General features: G+C 36.6%; 1 protein-coding gene and 1 long non-coding RNA gene across 3 annotated transcripts; one reads left to right on the top strand and one right to left on the bottom strand.

Moving 5' to 3' along the window:
* Positions 1 to 780: 780 nt before the first annotated feature.
* Positions 781 to 23,095, top strand: prkch (protein kinase C eta). Of its 2 annotated transcripts, none has more exons than XM_023951758.1 (14): positions 781 to 1,480; positions 5,195 to 5,258; positions 7,804 to 7,957; positions 8,029 to 8,063; positions 8,158 to 8,240; positions 8,825 to 8,954; positions 9,050 to 9,183; positions 9,276 to 9,431; positions 10,034 to 10,207; positions 10,786 to 10,940; positions 15,792 to 15,930; positions 19,315 to 19,503; positions 22,188 to 22,356; positions 22,429 to 22,541. In XM_023951758.1, exons 1-13 carry the CDS (start codon positions 1,130 to 1,132, stop codon positions 22,341 to 22,343), a joined length of 1,920 nt encoding a protein of 639 aa, XP_023807526.1. In that variant the 5' UTR covers positions 781 to 1,129; the 3' UTR covers positions 22,344 to 22,356; positions 22,429 to 22,541. The 2 variants fall into 2 exon arrangements, with proteins under 2 accessions (XP_023807526.1, XP_023807525.1); XM_023951757.1 differs by having other exon boundaries at positions 784 to 1,480; positions 22,188 to 22,334; positions 22,429 to 23,095.
* Positions 10,249 to 20,129, bottom strand: LOC110017512. The gene is made up of 3 exons (XR_002292929.2): positions 19,596 to 20,129; positions 16,342 to 16,449; positions 10,249 to 10,914 (listed from the first exon to the last, which is right to left on the bottom strand). It is a non-coding gene; the product is annotated as an uncharacterized LOC110017512 (long non-coding RNA).
* Positions 23,096 to 24,075: the final 980 nt, after the last annotated feature.

The following is a 24,075-nucleotide window of genomic DNA, read 5'->3' as shown; positions in this document are numbered from 1 at the left end:
TATTTAAAAAAAATGTTCCTTTTTTAGATTAAATTTTCTTCATATTTTCCACATGCTCTACTGTATTTTAATTTCATTTAAAGTCCAGAAGAAAAGATTTAAAAAAGGGTGGGACCATTTACATTTGTATATTTGGAATATCCTCAAAATAATAAACACTTAAATAACAAAATTGAAATTTTTTGCCCAACCATGTCATTCAAAATGTAACATGACATCGAAAATATTAAATCGGATATTTACATTTAATTTTGTAATTATAAATACTTTTAATCAGCGCAAAATTCTCTGTGTACATACAATGATAAACTAGGTAAAATGGAAAATGGTCTCTTTACTTGATTGGTAAAGAAGACAAGACTTTTGTTTATTTTAAATCTTCCTTTCGCACATCATTGTTTGTTTTTGATAAATTTTATTTACAGATAAGATACACAAGTGTTAATGCCAAGGAGAAAGAATGATGTATACGGTCACAGTAGAGGTGCATCCCAAAATAAATATATATTAATGAGCAGTTTATTTAAAAAAATGTTTTCTTAAATTGTAAACGTTTAAAATTTTGAATTGAAATGTTTAAAAGAAATTAAAAAATATATTTAAGAAAAAAATAAAATACATTTGTTGAAATAGTCTTTTTTTATCTTAATTTGCTGATTTTACGAAATAGGACAGGTGAGGCTTCCTGACGTATCCACGACTACACCGCAATGCATGCCGGTCAATGTAGTACAGGTCTCCCTTTTCTCCAATTCGACTGCCCATGTAACCACGTGACCCACTAAAGCTGTGACAGGTTGGGAGGTTTCGTGTTTGTGTATTTTGGGTTAGTGTTCGCACTTTGACAAGTTATGCGGAACTGGCCGCCCGCTCGGCGTGTTGTTGCTGGAGCTTCCTATTACCCGAAGAGCTCAGAAACAGGTTTTCAGGCTGACTGCTCGCTGGTCCAGAGCTGCGACAGCTGACTTTGCACTGGAGCCAAGACGACGTGACTTTATTCAAACTCCGTTTTCTACTCTAGAATAGACAGTTTTTCTAAAATTAATATTTAATTTTCTTTTTTTACGTTTTTTCTTTACAACTTATTTGTGTTTTTGCTTCTTTATGCGCGCGCGCGCGCTTTGTCGAGATGAAGTTTAACGGGTACCTGAAGCTGCGCATTGGTGAGGCTTTGGACCTCAAGCCCACCACCGCCTCCACGCGCCACTCCGTCATCTTCAACAAGGCCCCTCTGGCGCTGGACCCCTACATGGTGGTGAAGGTGGACGAATACAAAATCGGACAAACTCACACCAAGCAGAAGACCAACCAGCCGACCTACAACGAGGAGTTCTGCATGAACGTGAACGACGGCAAGCAGATCGAACTGGCGGTCTTCCACGACACCCCGCTCGGATACGATGACTTTGTGGCCAACTGCATCATCCAGTTCGAAGACCTCATCAAGACCATCAACACGGGGGAGAACTTTGAGGAATGGGTGAGTAGGAACTGGGAAGTTCCCAGGTGTCATGGACTCCTGTTTTGATTCCCAGCTCATTCAGTCTGCCATCACAAGTGACTGATTGATCCTTTAGTTTTTAATAATCTTTATTAATCCCGAGGGTCAGATTAGGATTAAAACGTGTCCAGCCATTTTTCCAAAACAGCACACATCTTGAAAAGTATTTTAATTTACTTTTAAAAGTAAATTAAGAAAATGTCTTTCAAATGTGGACCAAAGTAATAAAATAATTTAACACCAGATTATCTCTGATTAAAACCCTTTTTGCAACAGTTATAATATGTAATCTCCTCAAGGATATTGCATTTTTGTTTTTACCTAAATCAAACTTGATTAACTATATATATTAAAAAAAAAAGATTTGCATGTGATCACATTCATGCATTTGCCTTTTTAGATCAAATCAAATACACACACATTTAGATTATACTGATCAAACCTCCCTGTCTGCAGGTGATTATTCAGATCAAGCCCTTTTTTTCTCTGAACCTTTTACCCAATGCCTCACACCTCTCCATCAATTGCGTTTGGTCACATTTAAATGAAGGGTGTCATTTTTCAGTGCTAAAACGTTCAAATCCAGAATTTCTTTTTGCCCTAATCACAATAAATTTACTTTTATTTTAAATCGACTAGGGTTGTAAAGTTACATCAGCTGATGTTTTCAACTCAATGTCGATTGAGGTGAGCAGAGTGAGGAGAACTGGATAAGTGTCAACTTCTTTCTAATGTCTTATGGCCTTTTAGGAGTTGGAATACGTATCAAAATATTCTATGAATTCTTATAGTTGCAATCAACTTTGTTATTGGAATTTATTCAAAGTCAGTTGCAAGTTTTCCATAATGTTGATCTAAATACACACTTAACCTTTATTTTGTTTGTATTTTACTTATTTATTTTATCTATTTGTCTCATATGTTGAAATCTATAATTGTATGTATGTATGTATGTATGTATATATGTATATATGCTTAAATTACAATGCTGCTGAAGTTGATGTAAGCTGAAGGCACTGATAAAATAGTAAATAAGTGATTAATAAACTTAAAAAATTGTGAAAATGTAGTAAATCACTTGATCACAATTGTGATCCAATAAAATAATCACTAACATATGATACATAGGGCAGGAAAAAGAAGGTTGACATGCAAAAATCTTCAATTTGTAAAGATTTCCAGCTTTAAAACAATACATTTACATGGACTTGGATAGTAGAGCAGAGTTGATGCTGCCAGCGGCTTTCCACCTGTAAGGCCCCATGCTCTGCTTATTGGCTTAGAGGCTTTGTCAGTAATCAGGAGAAAGCGTGGTGTGAAACTGGCATCAATGGGATGAAGAAACATTGAAGGAGCTGCAAATCACACGCAATGTCCAGGCACGTTCAACAAATGCAACAATTGCTTTGAATTTTTGAAGACTTTTATTCTTTTTAGCCTCAAACTTTCAGCACCTTAACCACATTTGGTTGATTTGTGGTTTAAAAATGTGAGAGGATCTTAAAAAGGGCCTTTTACCCTTTAGGAGATGAAACTGCTCCTCTTTAAGTTGGAGTTCCCCCTCTTCTGACTGACTTTCATCCCTCCAGGACTTTTAGAGCCTCTTCAGGTGTTAAAGGAAACCTGTCCAGACCTGGTGCTCTCTCTATAGTGCAAAATGCAAAGAAAACCTATCCCTTTACACAATCTTGCTGTAAATATTTATAAGTCAGTGTTAACTTTATTCCTAAAAACATTTTTTTCATGTTCCTTAACTAAACATATCCTTTAAAAGTAATACAAACAGTGCATTTTTTGCTCTCTTCTTCTGTTCCTCTTTATTCCATGTAAAAATGGGTTCATCTCTGTCAGTCGATTACATGCAATGAAGAAAACTTGAAGAGAAAGAAGTTTGACTCAGAAAGACCCCAAGCACCAAGGGGAAGTGGTGCAAAAGTAGAACTTGGTCTGCAGTTGGTTTTCTCACATCTTCAGTCAAACTCAGAGCTGCTATCTACCAGATCTAAAGTGAGAAGGGCCTTTTGTGCTATGTTGTGCAAATAAGCGCCAGGCTGGTTCCTCTCAGATGAGAGACGCAGGCCTCCACACGCCCACACCCGTGTTTGTCACAGCTTTCTCACCAGCTGATCCGTGCTTCAAGACTCTCTGCTTAAATCTTCTTCTGTTTTCGTTGTGCTGCATGTTCGATCACACTTCAGGATGCGGAATAATAAGAATTTTTAGCTTTTTAAAGTTGGATTTTATTTCAAATCAAATGGATCTTTACTTAATTCAGTGTCAACTCATACATCTGTAAATGCTTTTTTTTCTTGAAAGTAATTTTATTTTTTTGAAATGATAAAACTAATTTATGCTAATTTTTAATAGGAATTTTCACATTTATTTATGAAAGGTCCACTTCTGTTCAGTTTTAACCCCTGTACTTATGTGAGAACTGTTTTTCTCAACAAAAAAAAATGTTTTTTGGATGAAAATTAATTTTTAATGATTGACAAATAGTCAAATTGTAAAACAAATGACATTGACAGTGATGATGTGACACTACTGGTTCTGGTATGTTGCCCTACGTTTTTACTGCATGTGAAGACACATTATGCAATGGCGTCTAGTAAGGATGAGGAAACAAAGTGGGTCAATGCAGCCCCCATACATTTCCATGTGTGACTTGTTGTTTGACCAAAAAAAAAATAAAAAAGGGTGTTGCCTTCCCTATAAAGAAGTAAGAAAGATACTTCCTCTGTGATGATGCGGCATTAAACATTTTATTTTTAGCTGCAGTGGTTGGCTTAGAAATGAGAAATCTCCTGTCTCACACAAATGGACTTCTATGCAGTTTACTCTCACATTTTTAAAAGAAAGATGATGAGTTTAAGTGATTTCCCCCTAATTTTTAAACATTTGTTACACACCTGTTCATGTTTAGCAGAAAGCAGTCAGTCGCTGTGTCGCATGCAGTTATGACTTATGAGGTAGCTGTCGATACAACCTAGTTCTTGTGTCTTTGAATGGATGTGAGTAAAGCTTTGATGACACTCAGGAAGTGTCACAATGGAAACTAGTCTGAGACACAGGATATGTTTAGGTAACCAAAACATATTTATGGTAGCTCATATTTCGAAACGGTGGTCTGTTAATTGAACTTTATGATCAGTCTGCCACCTTAGTGAAACCAGTTTGTCATTTTTGGATTTGGCGCCTCCACGCATGTCAGTATTTTTGCCTCGTCAGGTTTTTCCAGGAAGGGTTCATGCTGCATGGGTGTGCTTTTTTTTTCTCAGTGACCTACAGGTTTCCTAGCAGCTCAGTCTTTTTCTCTGCCCGCCTGTTTGTGTCTACCTTCAATAAAGAAAAGTATTTTCTAAAATGTGAGTCACTGGCACGCATAATAAGAGGACTGCGTCTAGTCAAACCTGCTGCTCTGTTTTCCCGTAAAGACACCCAGATTCTTTTGACATCAGATCCCAGCTAAGGAATGACTAAAATGCAGTGTCACTGTTTTATCTGAAGAAGTTGTCATAGATGAAGCTCTGTAGCTGATGCCATCTCGTGTTCTGTTGTTGGGGACCATTTTGATTTGTTTGTTTTGAATTTTTTTTCTCTTGTAAATCTTTTTTTTGTGTGTGTGTGACGAACTTGTTTGTTTGGCTGTGGCTGTAGCTTTTGAACTTGTTGTTTCTTTTTATTCATCTGCAGATGGACTTGGAACCAGAGGGCAAAGTCTATGTCACAATTACACTCAATGGATCCTTCACTGATGGTATGGTTTCTGCATTTTGTCCACAACCCTTATTATCCCACTATCATGAGTACAAAACTTTGACTTAAGTCCAAATAATATAAATGTTTTGAAAATATCAAAAATTCAGATTTCTGTAGAATATTAAAAGTACATCAATAGTCCAGTTTAAATGAGTAAGGAAAGTTGTTTTAAATTGGTTGCAACATTACCATGTCATTGAGTAGCATAGTCGTCTTTCAATCTTTCATTGAGATTTCTTTTTGGAGAGATTTGAACAAATATTGTGATCAACACAAATACATGTGTTAAAAACAAAACTGAGACAGAAGAGATTGTGCTGATCATTAGTGACCAGTACATTCTATCATTTTTGAGCCTGTTCATGTCTTCTTGACAGGATTCCCTTTTGTCAAACTTCATCGATGCAAAACCATTGTCTGAGAATTTGGGTGGAGCATTTTCCAGGCATTTTCAGCAAAACAACGCTGATCGTGTTGGTGGCAGGTGCAATGAAAAGGACTGTTGGGACAGGGCTTTTGATTAAGATGACCTGACATTTAGTGGGAAGCAAACAACCTTAAACTGGACTGGATTAATATCATTACCTTATTAAAATTAACCTGTAAGATTAAAGGCATTAAATGTCTTAAGACGGGGGTGTCCATACTTTTTGCAAAGAAGGGGCAGATTTGGTGAGGTGAAAATGTGCAGAAGCCAACCACACACACTTTACAAACACTTATAACAACATTTTGTAGAGGCTCAGTGCAAATAAACTATTTAATGAAAAAAAATCTTTTTGAATTGATGTGATTGTAGGACAACTGTTGACTCACGTTATTGAACTTATTATTGGTCTAAAAAAAAAATTGGCAACATGCAACTTTCCTCATTACATAGTAATTGTTGGTGATCCTGGAGTGCTCTTTGCAGCCGTGAGCCTTGAAGTGTTTGACATTTGTGTTTCCTGCTTTTTGGATTTGGGATTGTCTGCTATTTTTTACAACCTGATAAAGGTTTTTGTTCTGTCTATTGATCGGCTGTGTGACTTCAGACTGCAACAGTAGAAACTCAGAGGAGGGTGTGAACGCATTCAAACGGTTTCTGTTGGCATGTGAAAAAAAAAACCCTGCTATCCTTACATGACGGAAGCTCTTACACGGTGAATGTGTATCATCTTCTCAGTAATAATAGTTCTTCCAGAACGACAGGGGAAAGTGGCTGCACAGGTCTGGCAAAGAAGTCGTTCAGGTTGCTTATTTCATGATGAATTCCTGGGATTTTCTTCTATATTCTAATTTCCTTATTTAAAAAAAAACAAACAGCTGTCATGAATGAATGAACTGATGCAATATAAACTTTAAATGATTTTCTCCATGTATTCCTCTGTATAGAATTCAATAGCATTACACAAAAGTAACATTTAAAACTAGTAGTAGTTAGATTAGAAAAGAAACTCACTTACTTTGTGTTTCGATTGAGATTTTTGCTTAAGTTCCAGGTTGACAGCGATCAGATATTAAATGCGGGACTCTTTAAGGGAAATTGAAAGCTCTGCATTACTCCTGTTTGTCAGGAGTGGTAGTTTACCAAAAAGTCGCCTGAATAAAAATAAAAAAAATGATGCTTTTTTTTGAGAGGGTGTGTGTAGTTTTGACTTGAACAGTTCAGACAGTAAACTGTTTTTTGTCTGTGATTAAAGTCACAGGCGGAGCAAGTCAAAGGTTTAGATGCATCTTTTTATTAAGATGAAAATAATTTATGACAACCAAATCAATATAGATTATCTACTTTTTTTGTTTTTTTTAAATGTTGGAAATGCAAGAATCACAAAGAAATCACTGGGAAGGTTTTAGGAGTCCGAGTGCCAGATCAGTTAGCACTACAAGGAGGTGAAATGCTAACAAAATGTTTCGTAACTATCAGGCTTGAAGAAAAAAGTAAGATGATATACACGCTGGGTTCATATGCAATCCTTTTATATACAAAAGAAAATGTGAAAAGCGGTTAAAATGCTAAACTGTAGTGTGAATGAATGCATGCAAGCAAACGTAAGCCGAAATCTGGATTAAAAGGTGACTGAGAAAACATGCACTCAATATGTAATGGAACATAAAAAGCTACTGATATTGAAACAGTTTTGTCTTCCCTTTAAATAATCAAAAATAGCTTGCAGAGATGGTTTTCATTTCTAAACGTGAGGGTTTTTCTTTGTTTTACTTCAATGCGGTTAAAACAAGAATCAGTTTTTATGGTTAAATCGTTACTGAAGTGATTCTTTAAGCAGAAAAAAATAAATGTTTCTGTTTACTTGACAAGTTTATTACTTTTGAGAGCCCAAGATCAGTTAGTACTTTTTAAGCTCATCTTGAATAGGTAAAAGATTAAATGAAAAAAAAAAAATTGAAAAATTTTGAAGACAAAGGGATTTTAATGATTAGCCTTTCAGCAAAAAATGTTGCAACCCCCCCCGTAAGATTTTTGTTTGGAGGTAAAAAAAAAAAAAAAAAGAAATGGTTGCAGAGAAGGGAAAAAAAAAGTCTTGGCCTTTACGTGTTTCCAGATGATGCCGTGACGACGGTAAAGACTCCGAAGCAGTTTACAAGAGCACGGCAGGGAGCCGTGAGGCGCAGGATCCACCAGGTCAACGGGCACAAGTTCATGTCCACGTTCCTCCGTCAGCCCACGTTCTGTTTTCACTGCAAGGAGTTCATCTGGTGAGAACATGTCTGCAGCTTGCATGGAATCGCTTGTAAGGACTGGGTCTAACAGTGTGCTCTTTCAAAAGGGGAGTTTTTGGAAAGCAGGGTTACCAGTGTCAAAGTAAGCAGGTTTTTTTTTTTTTCATTTATGTTTTTTGCGATGGTGTCTTAGTCCATGAATTTGACCCAAGTCTTTTTTATTTTTTTCCCCCTAGTCTGCACATGTGTAGTTCATAAACGGTGCCACCAGCTGGTGGTTACCGTGTGTCCACGCATGAAGAAAACTGCGAAAGATCAGGTAACGACAAACACAATTTCCCTCCAAAATCAGGGTTTCACGCTTCTAACAATTTATTCAAAATATTCACGATGTCGACGGTTTTACCTTTAGTGTTTTTGCTTTTATTTGAAAAGATTTCAAGCCCCCCCCCCTTTTTATCATTATTGCAAGGTATGCAAAAACAACCCCCATCTACACATGCAGTCGCCCACCGCTGTTAACACCTGCAGTGATCAGACCACCGTTCAGCTTCCTGTTTCTGCTCTACCCGATCACTGAAGTGTAGTCTGCGTATCTGTACTTTTCCATGCATGCTGCTTGCATGTCTTTCTGTTTCTATTAATACACCCTTACACTTTTTTAAATGATGGTTTGATTCCGTCTTACAGCATTTTGCTGAGCAGCTCAAGGTTTTTTTTTTTCCTAAATGGAAAACATTTGCAAGTACAGAAATGATCAAAAATAGAATCCCACTTTGACTTTAAAAAAAGGAACTAATGCATTTTATTCTGGTCTTGCTGACAAAAATACATTTTAAATAATGCGTTGTTTGCTTAATACTGCATAGCACGGTGTTTGACAACTGTGTGGATTTCTTGCAGCCCATAAATCAAGGATTCAGCATTAACGTCCCCCATAAGTTCAACCATCACAACTACAAATCGCCCACCTTCTGTGACCACTGTGGCTCCCTTCTGTGGGGAATTGTTAGACAAGGGCTACACTGTAAAAGTAAGGGCTGCCTAGAGAGTTTCTGGTTTTGCTGAAAGAGAACTTACTTGTTTCTTTTTTAGTCATCATTTTTTTATGCGGTTCATATTTTTCAGTCTGCAAAATGAACGTTCACATCCGCTGTCAGGGCAATGTTGCTCCAAACTGTGGCGTGAACAGCGTGGAGCTGGCCAACACGCTCGCAGAGATGGGTCTGCAAGCAGGAGGACTCTCCAAGAGAAACACAATAGTACTGCATCATTTTTTTTTTCAATCATTGTATTTATTTCAGTCAGAACCATTAAGCATGAATTAATCAATAAATCTTCTTGATGTTTGCAGGTCAAAAATGCAACCAACAGTCAATCAGAAAAGCAAAGGGTATCGTCTGAGAGGAGGGAGAGTACGACAAGTACAGAAAGCAGACAACAGATGCCTCGTCTGGGAATTTCAAATTTCACTTTCCTTCAAGTGCTTGGCAAGGGGAGCTTTGGAAAGGTGTGGTTTGCGAGGAAGCATCTGCCCACTTAATGAAAGAATGTTAAGCTTTACTCACCTCAGCTGCTGACGGCCTAAAGAATGCACTGAAGTTGTGCCTATATTTACCAAATAATTGGACTGCATCTCCAACCAATTCAGCCAAGTTGGCATACAGCAAACATTTCATACCAACATCACATATTCTAAACAGTAGCTGCTGCTTCATCTGCATTTTTGGTTGCTCCACTTATTCACAACATAACAACAAGGAACTGTAATCAGATGAGTTATGCTGAAGGACTTACTGTCATTTACAGTTTAGCTGCAAGCTATTCATGAGAAAACTGAAGAAGGCTTTCAGAGAACAATGCAAAAATATGTTTGTTTGTTTGTTTGTTTGTTGTCAATCAAAAATTTTTTGCAATATCAAAATTACCACAATGAGAAACTGCAGTTACTTGTTCGGTTTAGCCAATAAAACCGTATAACTCATTATTTCTACTTTATAAAAATACAAAAGGTTGTTCTGATTTGGCAGTTAATAAAAAAAGACGTTATTTGAGGCTTACAACTTGTTTTTTTCTCACTAAAAGTGCTGTAAATGTCTGTTGTGTTTGCAGGTCATGCTTGCAAAACTTAATGGCAAAGAGCGCGTTTTTGCTGTGAAAGTGTTGAAGAAGGACATCATCTTACAGGATGATGACGTTGAGTGTACCATGACAGAAAAGCGGGTGTTGTCCTTGGCCCGCTGTCACCCCTACCTCACAGAGCTCTACTGCTGCTTTCAAACACCGGTGGGTTTATTCAAGCACACATGCTGCTCTAGTTAATTTAAGCTTTGTTTTTTTGTTTTTTTTGGTTTTTAATTTATTTATTTTGCATTTTATCTGCTTTACAACTTCCACGTGATTTATGCTTGAACTTTTTCTGTTTTTTATTGTAATTTGGGCAGTTGGTCAGCAGGTGGCAGCACTGTACCACATAATAATGATAGGTTGCCGTAAAAAAGATCACTTTTGAGTTATGGACTGTAACAATGTTTGAATGTTCTCATCACTTCACACAAGCACATCTGTAAATTCCATCCTCTGACAGATTTTTCCCTCATTTACTATTTTCTAGATCACTTATTGACAGCAGCATGTAACAAGAGCAGAAAGATTTATGGGTTGGATTTAGATTTCCAATGTTTCCTGACTGCAAGCTGCGGTTGATTGCACAGAAACTCATTAGACATCAGAAATGTATGGGAAGCAGCCATGAACTGTCCTTATAGCAGCCTTACTGATTCTTTATTACCATGCATGAGATTATCTGTGCGGCTTCAGTGATCTTATACATACACATGTGTGTCATCTCCAAACTCTGACAGGACCGTCTCTTCTTTGTGATGGAGTTTGTCAATGGCGGGGATCTCATGTTTCATATCCAGAAGTCCAGGAAGTTTGATGAGCCCAGAGCTCGGTTCTACACTGCTGAGATCACGTCTGCTCTCATGTTCCTGCACAGCAAAGGCATCATCTACAGGTCAGAGTCAAACACAAGACATGTGCAAAACAAACTGCAAATACTCAAAATGTTCATTTCAGGTATGCTTTAAAGAAAAATCCAACACCTGGGCTTTTAAAGACACATCTTGTTTCCTCTCTAACTTATAAATCACATGATTTTTTTTTCCACATTTGTTGAAGTTTAAGACTTTCTTGAATTTGTTTGTCAAAGTTAAGTTGGGTATTTCATTAACATATGAAAATTCAAACAAACTGTCTTTAAATAAAAATAAAACCAAGTACATTATATTTGGCTATAGAAAACTGGAAAACATCTCTGAGTTAAAAAATTGAGGATGTTGTTCTTGAAAGAGTAAATGAAATAAAACTTCTTGGAGTAATTTTGAATCATACATTATCATGGAAACCACACATAACTTATGTTCTCTCTAAATTGTCCAAATCATTAGCCATCCTACATAAAGTCAAATATTTTTTAAACACAGCTACATTGTATATTTTATATTGTTCCCTCATAATTCCTTATTTGACCTATTGTTTAGAAATCTGGGGGCATAGTTACAAGTCAAATACAAAACCTATTTTTATTCTGCAAAAAAAAGAAATTAAAATTGTAAATCACTCTTCATACAATCAATCCACAAAACAAATATTTCCTAAATTAAGGGCAATTAAATTTTTGATTTAGTTGATCTTAGTACTGGAATTTTTATGTTTAAAGTTAAAAAACAATTTTTTCATGCCAAAATACCGAGTTTGTTTGAAATAAAAGTTAATAATTATGATTTTCGAGGTAAAGATATGTTTAAAAAGAAAGTGGTCAGAACTAATGCATTAAGGAATAGTATTTTGTTCAGGGGGTCAACATGTGGAATTTATTATCAGACGAACTGAAAAATGCAAAATCCATACTTCACTTTAAGAAAATGTATAAAGTTAAAATGTTTTACAAATACCTTCTGGACTGAGAGACTCTGGTGGTTGTGAGGTCATTTTGAGAAGTGTTTGTTTTTTTTTTTGGTTTTTTCCTCTTCTTTTTTCTTTTCTGATTTAAGATTCTAACAATTTGTAGGTAGATGTGATGTTTGTATTCAGGGTTGGGGAAATAAGCCTTGGCTTCACCCAACACCTTTTTCGGTTAGTTTTGTTCAATGTTTATGTTATTTTTTTTTTCCAATGTTTCTGTTGACATTGATCAGTGTCAATGTTTATGTTAATGTTTTTAAGTTGTTTGTTTAACATAACCAAAATAAATGTTTCTCATAACACAGATAAGACTGTACTCTTGATGCAGGAGACTCTGCAGCATGTCTAGTGTTAAAGTGTGTTTAGTTGGAGACCAATAGTGTTTACGGGTGTTAAAGGCCCACTCCGATCATCTATTGATCTTTTTTAGAATCATTCCCAGTGATATTTTAATTATGATAATGCAGTTTTTAGCCAAAAATAAAAGAAACAGTGTCGTTTTGCAGAGTGGCAGTAGTTCATCCGAAATTGTCCTCTAAGTTGTGTGTGGGACGACTGGCGTGGAGCAACCCCACCCCCCTTCCCCTTCCCGTTGCTGAGAGCTTGGAGCAGGGAGATTGTGGCTCACTAATCATATTTTCTATGTCACAAATATAATCTTTTTTAAACAGGGTCTTATTATCTGCTGGGAGAACTAGTAGAATGATTTGACCAAACAAATATTCAGAACGGCTTTTTTGAGCTTCATTTCCTACATCATCATAAAAATGCCACAAAAACTTGTTTAGAAACACCAAAAACACAATTTCAACCGAGTGGATCTTTAAGAACAAATCTACTAAGTCTGATAGAAAGACTCCAATGCAAACAAGTTGTTAGGATGCCGCTTTCAAGGTAAAGACGAGCCTTTTTAAAGTTGCAGTTATGGGTATAGTTTCATTTCCAAATAGCAGATCTGCCACACTGTTTCCTGACTAGATATCTAAATCTTTTTTCCAAATAAATCAAATCTTGTTGAGGTTTTCGAATAAAAAAAATGCACATAATTCAAAAACTACAATAAGGTGAGTTTTTATAAAAGATGAAACTGGAATGCTGGAAAGGGGATGCTTTGTGCTGCATGAATCTCTGCTCTGCAAGCTTTGTTTGGAACCTTTTGTATAAATGCATCCACACATAAGGTCATTCTCAGAATACAGTTATCATTTTGTTGCATCCGTCTTATGTGGAAGTCTTGTATGATTACCTGATTGGTAGATGCTACAGCTGGTTTCTCTTGTCCTTTTTATTTTATTTTTTTTCAATCAAAACCTGATTTTATGTGCTTTTTTAAAAAGAAATTAAAATGTATTTTATTTGTCTCGTGTAGTTTTATGATGTGGACTTTAAGTCTGCTAAAAAAGTGGAAGGTAAAGACTTTTTCCCCTCTAGTCTGTTTTCCAGTAGGTTAACACAAACTTGCAACTTGTACAATTTTTACCAGACTGTTGAAAATCTATTACAAAGTTGCGCAAATCAGGATATAAAAGCATTTCTCAACATCTCTGTTTTCATCATTCTACAACTCAACAGTTGTACAACTTCGGGAAATAACATGCTGCAAAAGCCAACCCAGGGGCAGGACATGCAACCCTTGAAAAATGGGACAAGCGAGAGTCAGAGGATATTAGGAAATGTTTTTTTTTTTTTTTTTGTGACAGGTTGTGGCGTGTAAGGGGCTTCAAAGCTTTTTCATTTCACAATTATTAATGCACACAAGTTGTAAGCAACTAGTCTTTGCTCCAAAAAAAATTCCTCAGCGTGTTGACTACAAACCCAAAGAAGCATATGCTGTTCTGACGTTTTACTGCTTGCATTCTCAAGAGTTTTCCTTTTTTATGTAGAATAGAATAAAACTTTATTGATCCCGCAAAGGGGAAATTACCACAAAGTAAATAAAATAAAAGTTTGCTTACCCTGTGCTTTTTATTTAAGATTTAATGAAAAAAGACAAGATGTCAACCAAATGAAAAAGCACATGAAAGTTATGTCTCCAGAATATTAAGTTCAAAATTCTTGAGACCCTCTTTGGAGTTTGTCTGCTAGCGTGGCGGGCCCCTGCCAGTACATGTTAAACTGCATTGGAGAACATCATGTAGCAGTAAATTCTGAGTTATATTTAGTGGTTCATGTGTTCTGCCTTCACTGGGCAGCATGACTTAGCTGTACAGGCCGTGCACAGCTCGATGGTACAAGTGCTGCAGATTAGTGAGCCAAAAATGGAAACCCACACCTCAGGTCAGGGCAAGAAGAAAGAAGCTGTTGGTGCCTTCCTGATTTAAAATTGTAAGCTCCAGTGACTAAACTGTGTATCCGCTTTCATCATTTGATCCATTGTCTGTGTGTGAAGCTCTTTGTTTCAGGTGCTCAGCGTTGGAAAAACCATGTCCATCATGTTTCCTGTTTAAAAATGTAGATGTTTTTAAATTTTGACTGTTTATAACTTTGCAATCTCATTACTTCAAATATATATTTTTGCACCTCTGTAATCCAAACATGTGGGATAAATCCAGCTTAATTCCAAAAACAAAAATATAAACACCCAAAAAACACTTTATTGTGGATCATGCGTTTCTGTTACTGCAACTGCAAAGTTGTAAAGTGTATCCAGTCTGAAAAAAAACAAAGTTCAAGGTCTAAGTCTGGGTGTTGCCTGTCGTACCACTGGGTGAGGTTGCCTTAAAAAAATAGGTCATTAATCATTTGTGATTAAAATCTCACAGGTAGGAATTAATTTACCAGTGGACATTTCATTCTAATATGGAAAGGAAATTGATTTGAAGCAGAAAATTCTTCTGTGCCAACAGAAGCAGAAAAATACAGATGTTCTAACAACAGAAAATGTATCACTAATTTAAAATCAATTGTCCATTTCTTTTTTCATGGTACTAAATTTGCTTTAAATGTGAAGGGCTCACATGCAAACATCACTGTTGTTTATATTTCAATTTGATTAAACAGACTAAAAGGTTTCTCATTCAAGTATTGTTACACAATTAATTAAAAGTAATGAAAAAAAGATAATCAGATTAATCCCACAAAACCAGTCTCTTATCAGTGATATCTTTTCAACCTCTTTGGGATTGTATCATCTCTTTTCATGATAATAGAAAAAAAATAAGTGTGTTATTTGCAAATTAAATCATTTCCTCTTCAGCCTGTTAGAGCGCATGGGATCCTCTGACCAGGTTAAGGCCTTCTCTGCGCCGTGACCTTTGTCTGCAGTTGGGTCACCTGACCCCAGATTAGAACTGAATGTCAGAGCCCCAACTAATCGCACTGTCAGATGACAAAGCACAAACTGACACTAACAGTTAGGAATAACTTCCAGTGGATGATTAAAGAGAAGGCAGCATTCACAAAAGAGCCCATTCTAGTATTTACAGTGCAGTTAATTCAAATATTTGTCTTTTTTCAATTGTTTTTAATGTTGAGAAATCAGTAGTGGGGTTTTTTGTTTTAGATTAACAGACAACAAATTTTTTGTGTTTTTCTCTTCTTTTATTTAATTGTTTTAAAAGGACAGTTTCATAATAGGTCCATGGTTAATGGACTTAACCCAAATACTAATAAATCATAAAAACTATAAATCCAAAGACCCCCAGTTGTTATTCTAAATATTCACAATTAATACTATTTTTTTTTTTTTACTTTAGGTATCACGATGAATAAAAAAAATCAGTTGGGAATAAAGTGTTTTCAAAATGAAAAATAAAAGAAAGTTTTATTTTCCAAATTTCCTTCATGAAAAACATCAGATATGGTCATTGTTTCTAGATGCTTCATTGGTATATAACAGCACCTTTTTTTTATTTATTTTTTTTATTTATTTAAATAAATCGTGTCTTTTTTTTATCTGCAGGGATCTAAAACTGGACAATGTTCTTCTTGACCAAGACGGTCACTGTAAACTGGCAGATTTTGGGATGTGCAAAGAAAACATATTTGAAGGTGCGGCCACAGGGACCTTCTGTGGAACCCCAGATTACATTGCTCCTGAGGTTAGTAAAATCCTTTTACACTGAACAGTACAGCAGGTAGCATTCATTTTTAACCATTTAAGTATGTAAGATTTTTTGTTATATTAAGGATTCAAACCCCAAGCTGTTAAAAACTATGTTTTAACCCAGTCTCTCCCAGAATGTCACAGAAGCTCTGCTGCAAATTTGAATTCAAACTTTATTTCTAAAACACTTTTAATGTAGCAGCAACACAAAGTTCTTTTATAGGTTTAAAAAAATATATATATTAAAAACCCACAGGATGACGTCAACCGTCCTGACCCATCGCACCCAACAAAAAAGGCATGAAATAACATATGCATAGAAATCAAAGTGTAAACTAAAAACCAACATGGAAGCCTGGCCTGATGCAAATGTGAGAAAATTACATTTCAAGGATCAGAGACCAACCCGATCGTTGTCACGGAGAATGTCACCATGGGACAAGCAGCCAGACCCGGAAAATCCCACTGCAACGACCCCGCGTGAGAATGGTTGGTCAGTGTGTGGAGGATCCCCCTGAGGATAATACTGGAGTTAAAACATCTAAAAAGAGTAAAATACAGAAAAAGGCAAAGCAAATATCAATAACCAAATAAAAAAAGGAAGTAGACCTTAATTGAAAGATGAAAATAGTCACAAAATAGTAAAGAAGAGTAAAAACAGATCAAATTGTTTAAATATCAAATAAACATATTATAGATATTTCAGCCAAAACCCAGAATTATAAAAGCTATGCCTTTTTTTTAAAAACATGAACAGTCTCTGCCGGCCTGAGGCTCTCTGGGAGACATGGAGCAGCATGGAAACTTGACTTGAGGTTCATTTTTAAGAAATCTGAAACATGGACTTGAGGTTTGGGACTTATTTTATACTTTAGTACTTCACTGGAAAAAAATTTCCCTTTCAAAACAAAAATATAGACTCCAAAATTTTTTCTGTTGTAAATATGCCAAAGAAACTAGTAGACTTGTCTTGGTAAGATTTCTTGAAAATCCTGCCCTTTTAATACAAAAAAAACTTGAAATTAGCTATAAACATTTAGGTCTCTTGCTCTGATAATTGAAAATATTATGTCTTGATTTACAAATGCAAACTTATTTTATTATGTATTATATCTTTAAAAGTAGGTACATTAATGTACATACATGCTTATACCCACCTCCCCCAATATCCTAATTTAAGTGCTACAATTGTACAACTAGAGAAGTTAAACAAATCTAGAGTCACATTAGAAGATAAATTTGTCAAAATTATTTGTAAATTATCAGTCAAAAAGACTAGTTTTATCAGAGATCTAAAATTAGATTTTTTCAAGTTCAAATGGCTTAACAAAACAATCAAGATTATTTACTTTACTTAAGTTTTGTCTTATATCAAAGTTGAAAAGATATTTGAACTGAAACCTGACAAATTTACTTTGTAATATTTTGTGTTTTCCAGTGTGTCTTAATATGACAAACCTTTGTTGGTTCCTGTTTTGTTCTTCTTGAGGCAAACGTGTAGCAGCGCAAATACCCTAAATGCAAATCATTGCGGCCCCTCTAGTTGCTGCAGTTTGACCCAGTTATTGTTGTGACCATAGTGACTTCCTGTGAGCACAGAAAACTAACTTTATTTTAGAGAATAGATGGCTTGATTTGCGATCAGAGGCTGTAAGCGGGACTCAGTCTTACCCAATAGTTACTTTTACCATTTTTACCAACTTCTGCTATTTACAGCAGATTGCAATCAGACCAGCAAAGGTTCAGTTTCAAACCAACACCTGCATTACTACAACACAGTTTGCATGTTCAGCTGGAAGCCCATAAAACTTTATAAGGTTGCACCTGATCAAGCCTCAGAGGCAAACTCTACGTATGTCATGTATTTTCTTTACATATCACTCGAACAGTTGCGAAGGTTATGGTAAAAAAAAAAAGGATAAATATGACGTTTATGGTCTTTCTCGGTTTAAAAATGTAACGTGTTCAGTCTCTGTTTTTAAAACCTCTGGAGATTCTCCGGGAAGATTTTGTTGTCTGTGTTTTGTTGAGGAATGACTTCTATAACACTAGGCCATAAAATCTTAGATGGTTCAGAAGAAATGCAGAAGTTTCCCTGTAAGGTCCTGCTGTCTCCACAAGGAATTCTTTGTCACATTTGTGGTGACTATTTTTCTGTTGAAGTGTCTGGAGGACATCTTAAATTCATTATTTATTCAATGGTACAGACATCACCTATTAGATAACTCTGTAGACTGCACGATTTATCCTCCAATTTGTTTTTCCAGTCATGTCTTGGCATAAACCAGGTCTGAGAAATTCTTCCCCTGACCTTGTGGTTTCTTTTTTTTACTGCATGTCTTCATAGTGTGACTTTTCTTCCAGTGACTTTACATGGACACCTGTGGATTCCAGTCGGTTTACTTAAAGACTGAAAGCTGCAACCAATGAAGAAAGATTTTGCATCTGTAAAATCAAAATGCACTTGGAACTTAATTTTTTTTAAACTGAGATAAATCTAAAATAAGTGTATAGAGAGATGCAGCCCTCCAGCTTTCCTCTTACACACACGCACGCGCACACACACACACACGCACACACATATATATATCAAAAGTAGAATTACTCGTATGTTTCTTTCTGGAGTTGAGGAGTTTTTGGGCCAATCTGTTTGTCCGCCAGACAAAAACATTTTTGCAACTGAGACCAGCTTCTTTCTTTACAGAAACTATGATCTCACCTAAACACCCACCTTGTTAGTTGGTTATTTGCATAGTTGGTGCTCAAAACTGACTTGTTTGTGAGTTTTTTTCCCCCCTGTAACCACCAGTAACGGTTTACATTTATGAAAGACCTCTTTGCTTGCCCTCACATTTTCCACCCTTAAAGACCCACTCCGATTGTCTCTTGATCTATTTTAAAAGCGTTTCCATTGGTTTTTATTTTATTAAGGTTTTTTTATTAGGTTCCTGTTTTTAGCCAGAATCAGAAAACCTGTGTCATTTCTTGGACATATTTTCTGCAGAGCTGTTATCTTACAGGCCCTCACAATCCTAACCTAACATTAGTGGTGCAACAAAATTGGCGAGAAGTATTAGAGTTATCCAGAGTTATTCTCAGACTGGAAAAACAAAGATAGACATGGATGTATTTTTCTGTAAGTGAATGCATTTAAATAAAAAAATACTCACAATTTTAATCTTAATTTTCATCATATATGTCCTCCATCATCAGAAAAATGTCACAAGAACATGTTTAAAAATCCCCAAAACATGATTTTCTTTGGTCTTTAACATCACTGCATTCTGTCACACTAAGTTCAAAGACTCAAATTTGTTTTTGAGACTTGCTAAATTGTTTAAAGAATTATTTTTTCCAATCTTGTGGTATGTGTGCACAGATTCTGCAAGAAATGATGTACGGCGCCTCTGTGGATTGGTGGGCCCTGGGGGTGCTGCTGTACGAGATGCTGTCAGGACACGCCCCCTTCGAGGCAGAAAACGAAGACGACCTGTTCGAATCCATCCTCAATGAAGAGATTGTTTATGCATCCTGGCTCAGCACAGAGGCTGTGGACATCCTCAAAGCTGTGAGTCTACTCTCACTTGACATTCAGCTTATCGTTTTCTGCACAGAAAGATTAATAATAAAGGTGGTCGGGCTGGTATGTTCTTTCCTTACCTGATTCCATCTTTGCTTGACTTTCCTCCAAAGATGCAATAATGACAAGAAATTAATCTGTAGGCAGCTTTGTAGATCAAAACTAATAATCTGTAAATATGTAAGCATCCTCTAATGAAGCTGCATATTTTAGTTCTTTGGGCTCTATTAGAGCTTTAGTCAAGAGGGCTGCCCTTTTGGGATTTCTAAAGAGTTACTGGAGGTTTTATATTTCTATGGCTGACATGCTCAGACTGTAGGGTGACTGGCAGTTCTAGGAACCATGCCAGCTAGCGGTTTGACCCCAGTCTGTTACGTAACTATATTAAGGCATGGTTCACTGGTCAGCTACAGTGCATGAGCTATAAATGAGACCACTCCTCCTCTCTCTATTGGTCCCGCCTTTGCACGCAGTTGTCCTGGTGTTATTGTTCGCGCCACATCACTCCAGCTGCTACTGCTGACTTGTCTCCAGTGTCACACATCCCATGTTGGTGTGAATGGATTTCAGAGCTGCTCTATTTTTACCACAGGCTGATCTGCTGGAAGGTTCTTCTTGTTCTCGTAAGCAAGAAGCTCAGCTGACATGTTGTTTTACTCATTTTATTAAGGAAGTGTTAGGTTTTTCTGTATTTTCAGATAAGGAAAGGCATTTTTTCAAAACTTTATTTCCTCAAGATGCAAAATTACAGGCATTTAAAAAGTTCCATGTATTGTGATTTTGCTCATCCTGACAAGTGCAGAAGAAAGAGGAAAAAACTTTGGGCAATAAAACAATATAAATTCAGGGATCAAACAAAAATCAGTCCAAAAGTGTAAACACTCTTGTCTAAAATTTTCAGCTGTAGTTGGGCAGTCAAAAGACCTGTCTTAAATTTTGTGTCCACTGAGCTATAGTTGGTATGCAGGGCCTAAACCAGTTCAGGGTGATGGTCTTGTATGCAACCAACAATAAAACATGCAAAATATATTTAGAAACCCATAAGAAAAATCAGTGGACCCATGGGGAGATTTCTCCTTAAGACATCTTCTAACTTCTTTTTGATATTCTCCCATAAAGATCTTATTTATATGTGTGTGTTCACCAACCACATCAACCACCCACATCGTTTCTCCCACATCTGTCGGTAGTTGTCCTTTTATAAAAATAGATTATCTAATAGGGGTTCTATAGAATCTAATTTTGTTTTGCAGAATGTTTTAAAGAACAGCTTTGACAAACTTGACATTTGTGTTCTTTAGCAAAACTTGAGGTGAAAAAGGGTAATTTAAGGTAATTTAAATACCCAACTTTATTTGTAATTATTTGAAACATATATAAGTCACATCATCAACTGTTAGACTCAGCAATTCCTTAATATTAAATATTTTCAAAAAACGTGGATTGCCTGTTAACTAACTCATATTAAAAATATGTCTCTCGACTGGATTTCTCATTAATGCTTTTTACTCATTTTCTGCTTCTGAGAAAAACTGCTTCTTTACATTGTGATACTGATGTGGCAGGTGATGCAGCTTACATGTAACCATGGAAACAAAGCCACAGCTTGAGTGGAGTACAATTTCTGATTTCTAGTCTTCTAAGCTGCCTGAACCCTCGAATAATCTCCCTTCCTGAGAGTTAATTCCGCTTAGAGAACCAGTACTAGTTTGATAGGTTGTGTTTTCTGTCTTTTTTTTACTCTACGCAAAAATCCTGCTTACGACAAATAATTTATAGTATGTCGTCAAATCTGTGCTTTCCTAAATCTCACAACTGTCCAGCTGCTGTGCAATGCACCTTCTGAATGTCCGGAACCATGCAACGTGGAGGAGCGGTCAGCACACACAATGATTTACCAATGTTTGGCATAATGTATGGAAGTACCGTTTATTGTTATGGTAACTAAAAATCAAACTGTTTCATGTCTGCATTGATACTTTTGAAGAAATAAACATTGAACTAAAAAGTCAAGTCTTTATAATGTAAACTTGGCCTTCCTTGAATGTTCATTGTTGTTTGGATCAACTATTTATTGCTCCTGTAGCAGGACATACCAATCTCTACAATGACTACAGGTTATTCTAGAAACCGTCGCTGAGGAAACAGGAGGCAGACACTCCTTGTCCCTGGGAGGGGGAGGGCGGGGGGTCATGGTGATAATTTGATCAAATTCCTTTCTCTCAGCAGCAAGGTCCATAAAAACCTTTTAACTTGAAGTTTGAGCTTTGTTTGGGACACTTCCTGCTACAATTAGCCCCCCACTGGACTGTGCAATAACAGAAACAGTTGGATTTCCACCAGTATTATTCTAATCTCCGCAGTGCTGGGAAGTTGAGACACTTTACTAAACTACTCTGACCTTCATCCAACTAAGCGGTGCTGAGCATGCGGCAGAGGGGTGTGTATGTGTCTGGAGGTGGGGATTTACTGGATGGGTGTCTGGCTTTGGTTCACAATGGCATTCCTCCAAAAATATCTGGTTAGGTCTAGTTTTTGTCTTAACACATGTCTACATAAACAGTCGACTGAATTTGGGCAACAAAACCATATTTTAATTTTCTTTTCCAGATTTTTTTTTAATGTTTGCTCGAATAAATCTCTAATTAATTTGTCATCTTTGGCTTTGAAAGTTGCTGACCAAAAACCCAGCGCGGCGCCTGGGCTGTGTGGCTGCGGAGGGCGGCGAATGTGCCGTGACCAGCCACGTCTTCTTCACTGGCATCGACTGGGAAAAACTAAATAATAGAGAAATGGAGCCGCCGTTCAAGCCAAGAATTGTACGTTAGACAAAATAATGCAGTAAGTTGTGTTTAAAAAGTTTCCTTAAAAATTTTATGACTAAAATCAATGTTTCATTTTTTTTCCTTACAGAAAACCCCAGAGGACGTGAACAACTTTGACCCAGACTTCACCCACGAAGAGCCCACTCTCACACCCATCGATGGTCCAGTAATACCTTCTGTCAACCAGGAGGAGTTTAGAAACTTTTCCTTCACCTCACCTGAACTACTTGAGATTTAGTTTCCCATTTTTGGCATCTTGCTGCTTTTCCTGCCTGGACAGTTTTCTGCAGTTTGTTTAAACACCACTTAGCAAGAAAGCAGGACTCTTCATCAACTCAAATGAAATGACTGGATGCTGGCCAACCTTTCCACATTACTCTTGGTTTTTTAACTGTCACCTGGCTCGATTTTATCGTTCATCCAAAGTGTTTACAAAATGCACTTATGCTGTTGTGTTGTAATGACTTGTCTCTGTTTTGCTTGATGTGAAAGAGCCTTTCTATTGCATCCTTTAATGCTTTTGCTGTGCTGTTTTTGGACATCACAGACACACACTCACAAGTAGAACTCTGCTGTTCAGCACACAAGCCTGAGGTTTCCTGAAAAGTCAAGAGTGTCCGTTAACTCCAGGAAAAGACTGTGAGGGCAGACTAAATACTTCCTCTTTGATTTCCGCCATCTCTGGAAAAAATACAAATGCTCTCGCCAAATTGAATTTTTTTTTCCGTCTAAATTAAAAAATGTATAAAGATAAACTGACAGTGAGTGGATTTATTTAGGAGATTTACCTCCTAATGTTTATTCTATAGCTAACTGCAGTCAGTGTGTTGGAAATGGCAACTTTTTCCTCGTCTAAATGGCTTTAACCGGATCAGACATGTTTGAGTTGGATGATGCAAGATTCCATCTTACAGGAAAGCAATGTGATGATTCATGCTGACAGGGGAAAACTCAGAAATGGGCACCACACCAGAATTTTTTTACTATACAGTACAGTTGCAATTGCAGCTGCTTGTGTTTTTTTGTAATAAGTGCAATCATTCTTTTTTTCTTCTTCAACTGAGCCACTAAAAGCTTAATGGGTGTCTCTGCAGGACACGTTTGTCTCTGTGAAACAGAAACTCAGCCAGATGAGGACTTTAACCTAACATTACTGTTACTTTGTGTAATCCACATTTGCCTCGACTCGCACATTTTCTCATTGCAGACCAAGAGAGGATAAACAGGAAACCACAGAACGTCTCTACAATCGCTTTTAATCGAAACAGGAAAAAAAACATGAGTGACAGTATTTTCTTGTCTGCTACGTGGGGAAGCATTTGGAGATTTGGCAAAAAAAATGAGCCCCGCTAAGCTCTTGAGGTTAAAACGGCACAGACGGACCCTTCCTGTGAGTTTGAATGTGGAAGTCGCTGAGCTCTACGTGTGTTTATCACTTCAAGCCCGTGTTCTGTGGTGGACTAGAAGCTGATTCAAGACAAAAGAAAAAATTTTGCTTTCATTCATTTTTCAACAAAAAATGCATATAAATTTACATCAAAGTCTGCTGACCTGTTAAGACTTCCCTTATTAAGTCAATAAAGTTCATTGTGTCTATAAGATTAACTGACTTATTGGGTTATGTCAGGTATGTGTAAAAACACAAACCGTGTCTGATAAAAAATAACCCAAGAAGTCAGTTACCTTATTAAGGATTTTCCTCCTAAGTAATAACCTGCAACATAACCACGGTTTG

This window comes from Oryzias latipes, chromosome 22 (assembly GCF_002234675.1).
Source record: "Oryzias latipes chromosome 22, ASM223467v1".
NCBI lineage: Eukaryota > Metazoa > Chordata > Actinopteri > Beloniformes > Adrianichthyidae > Oryzias > Oryzias latipes.
The sequence above is the reverse complement of the archived record's forward strand: the minus strand, read 5'-3'. Positions and strand labels throughout refer to the sequence as shown.

What these genes read in the sequence shown, in the direction of transcription:
- prkch (XM_023951757.1), top strand. Translation starts at nt 1,130, where the DNA reads ATGAAGTTTAACGGGTACCTGAAGCTGCGCATTGGTGAGGCTTTGGAC. An exon ending in GGGAGAACTTTGAGGAATGG is followed by an intron (nt 1,481 to 5,194) that starts GTGAGTAGGAAC and finishes ATTCATCTGCAG; the next exon opens with ATGGACTTGGAACCAGAGGG. An exon ending in CAATGGATCCTTCACTGATG is followed by an intron (nt 5,259 to 7,803) that starts GTATGGTTTCTG and finishes ACGTGTTTCCAG; the next exon opens with ATGATGCCGTGACGACGGTA.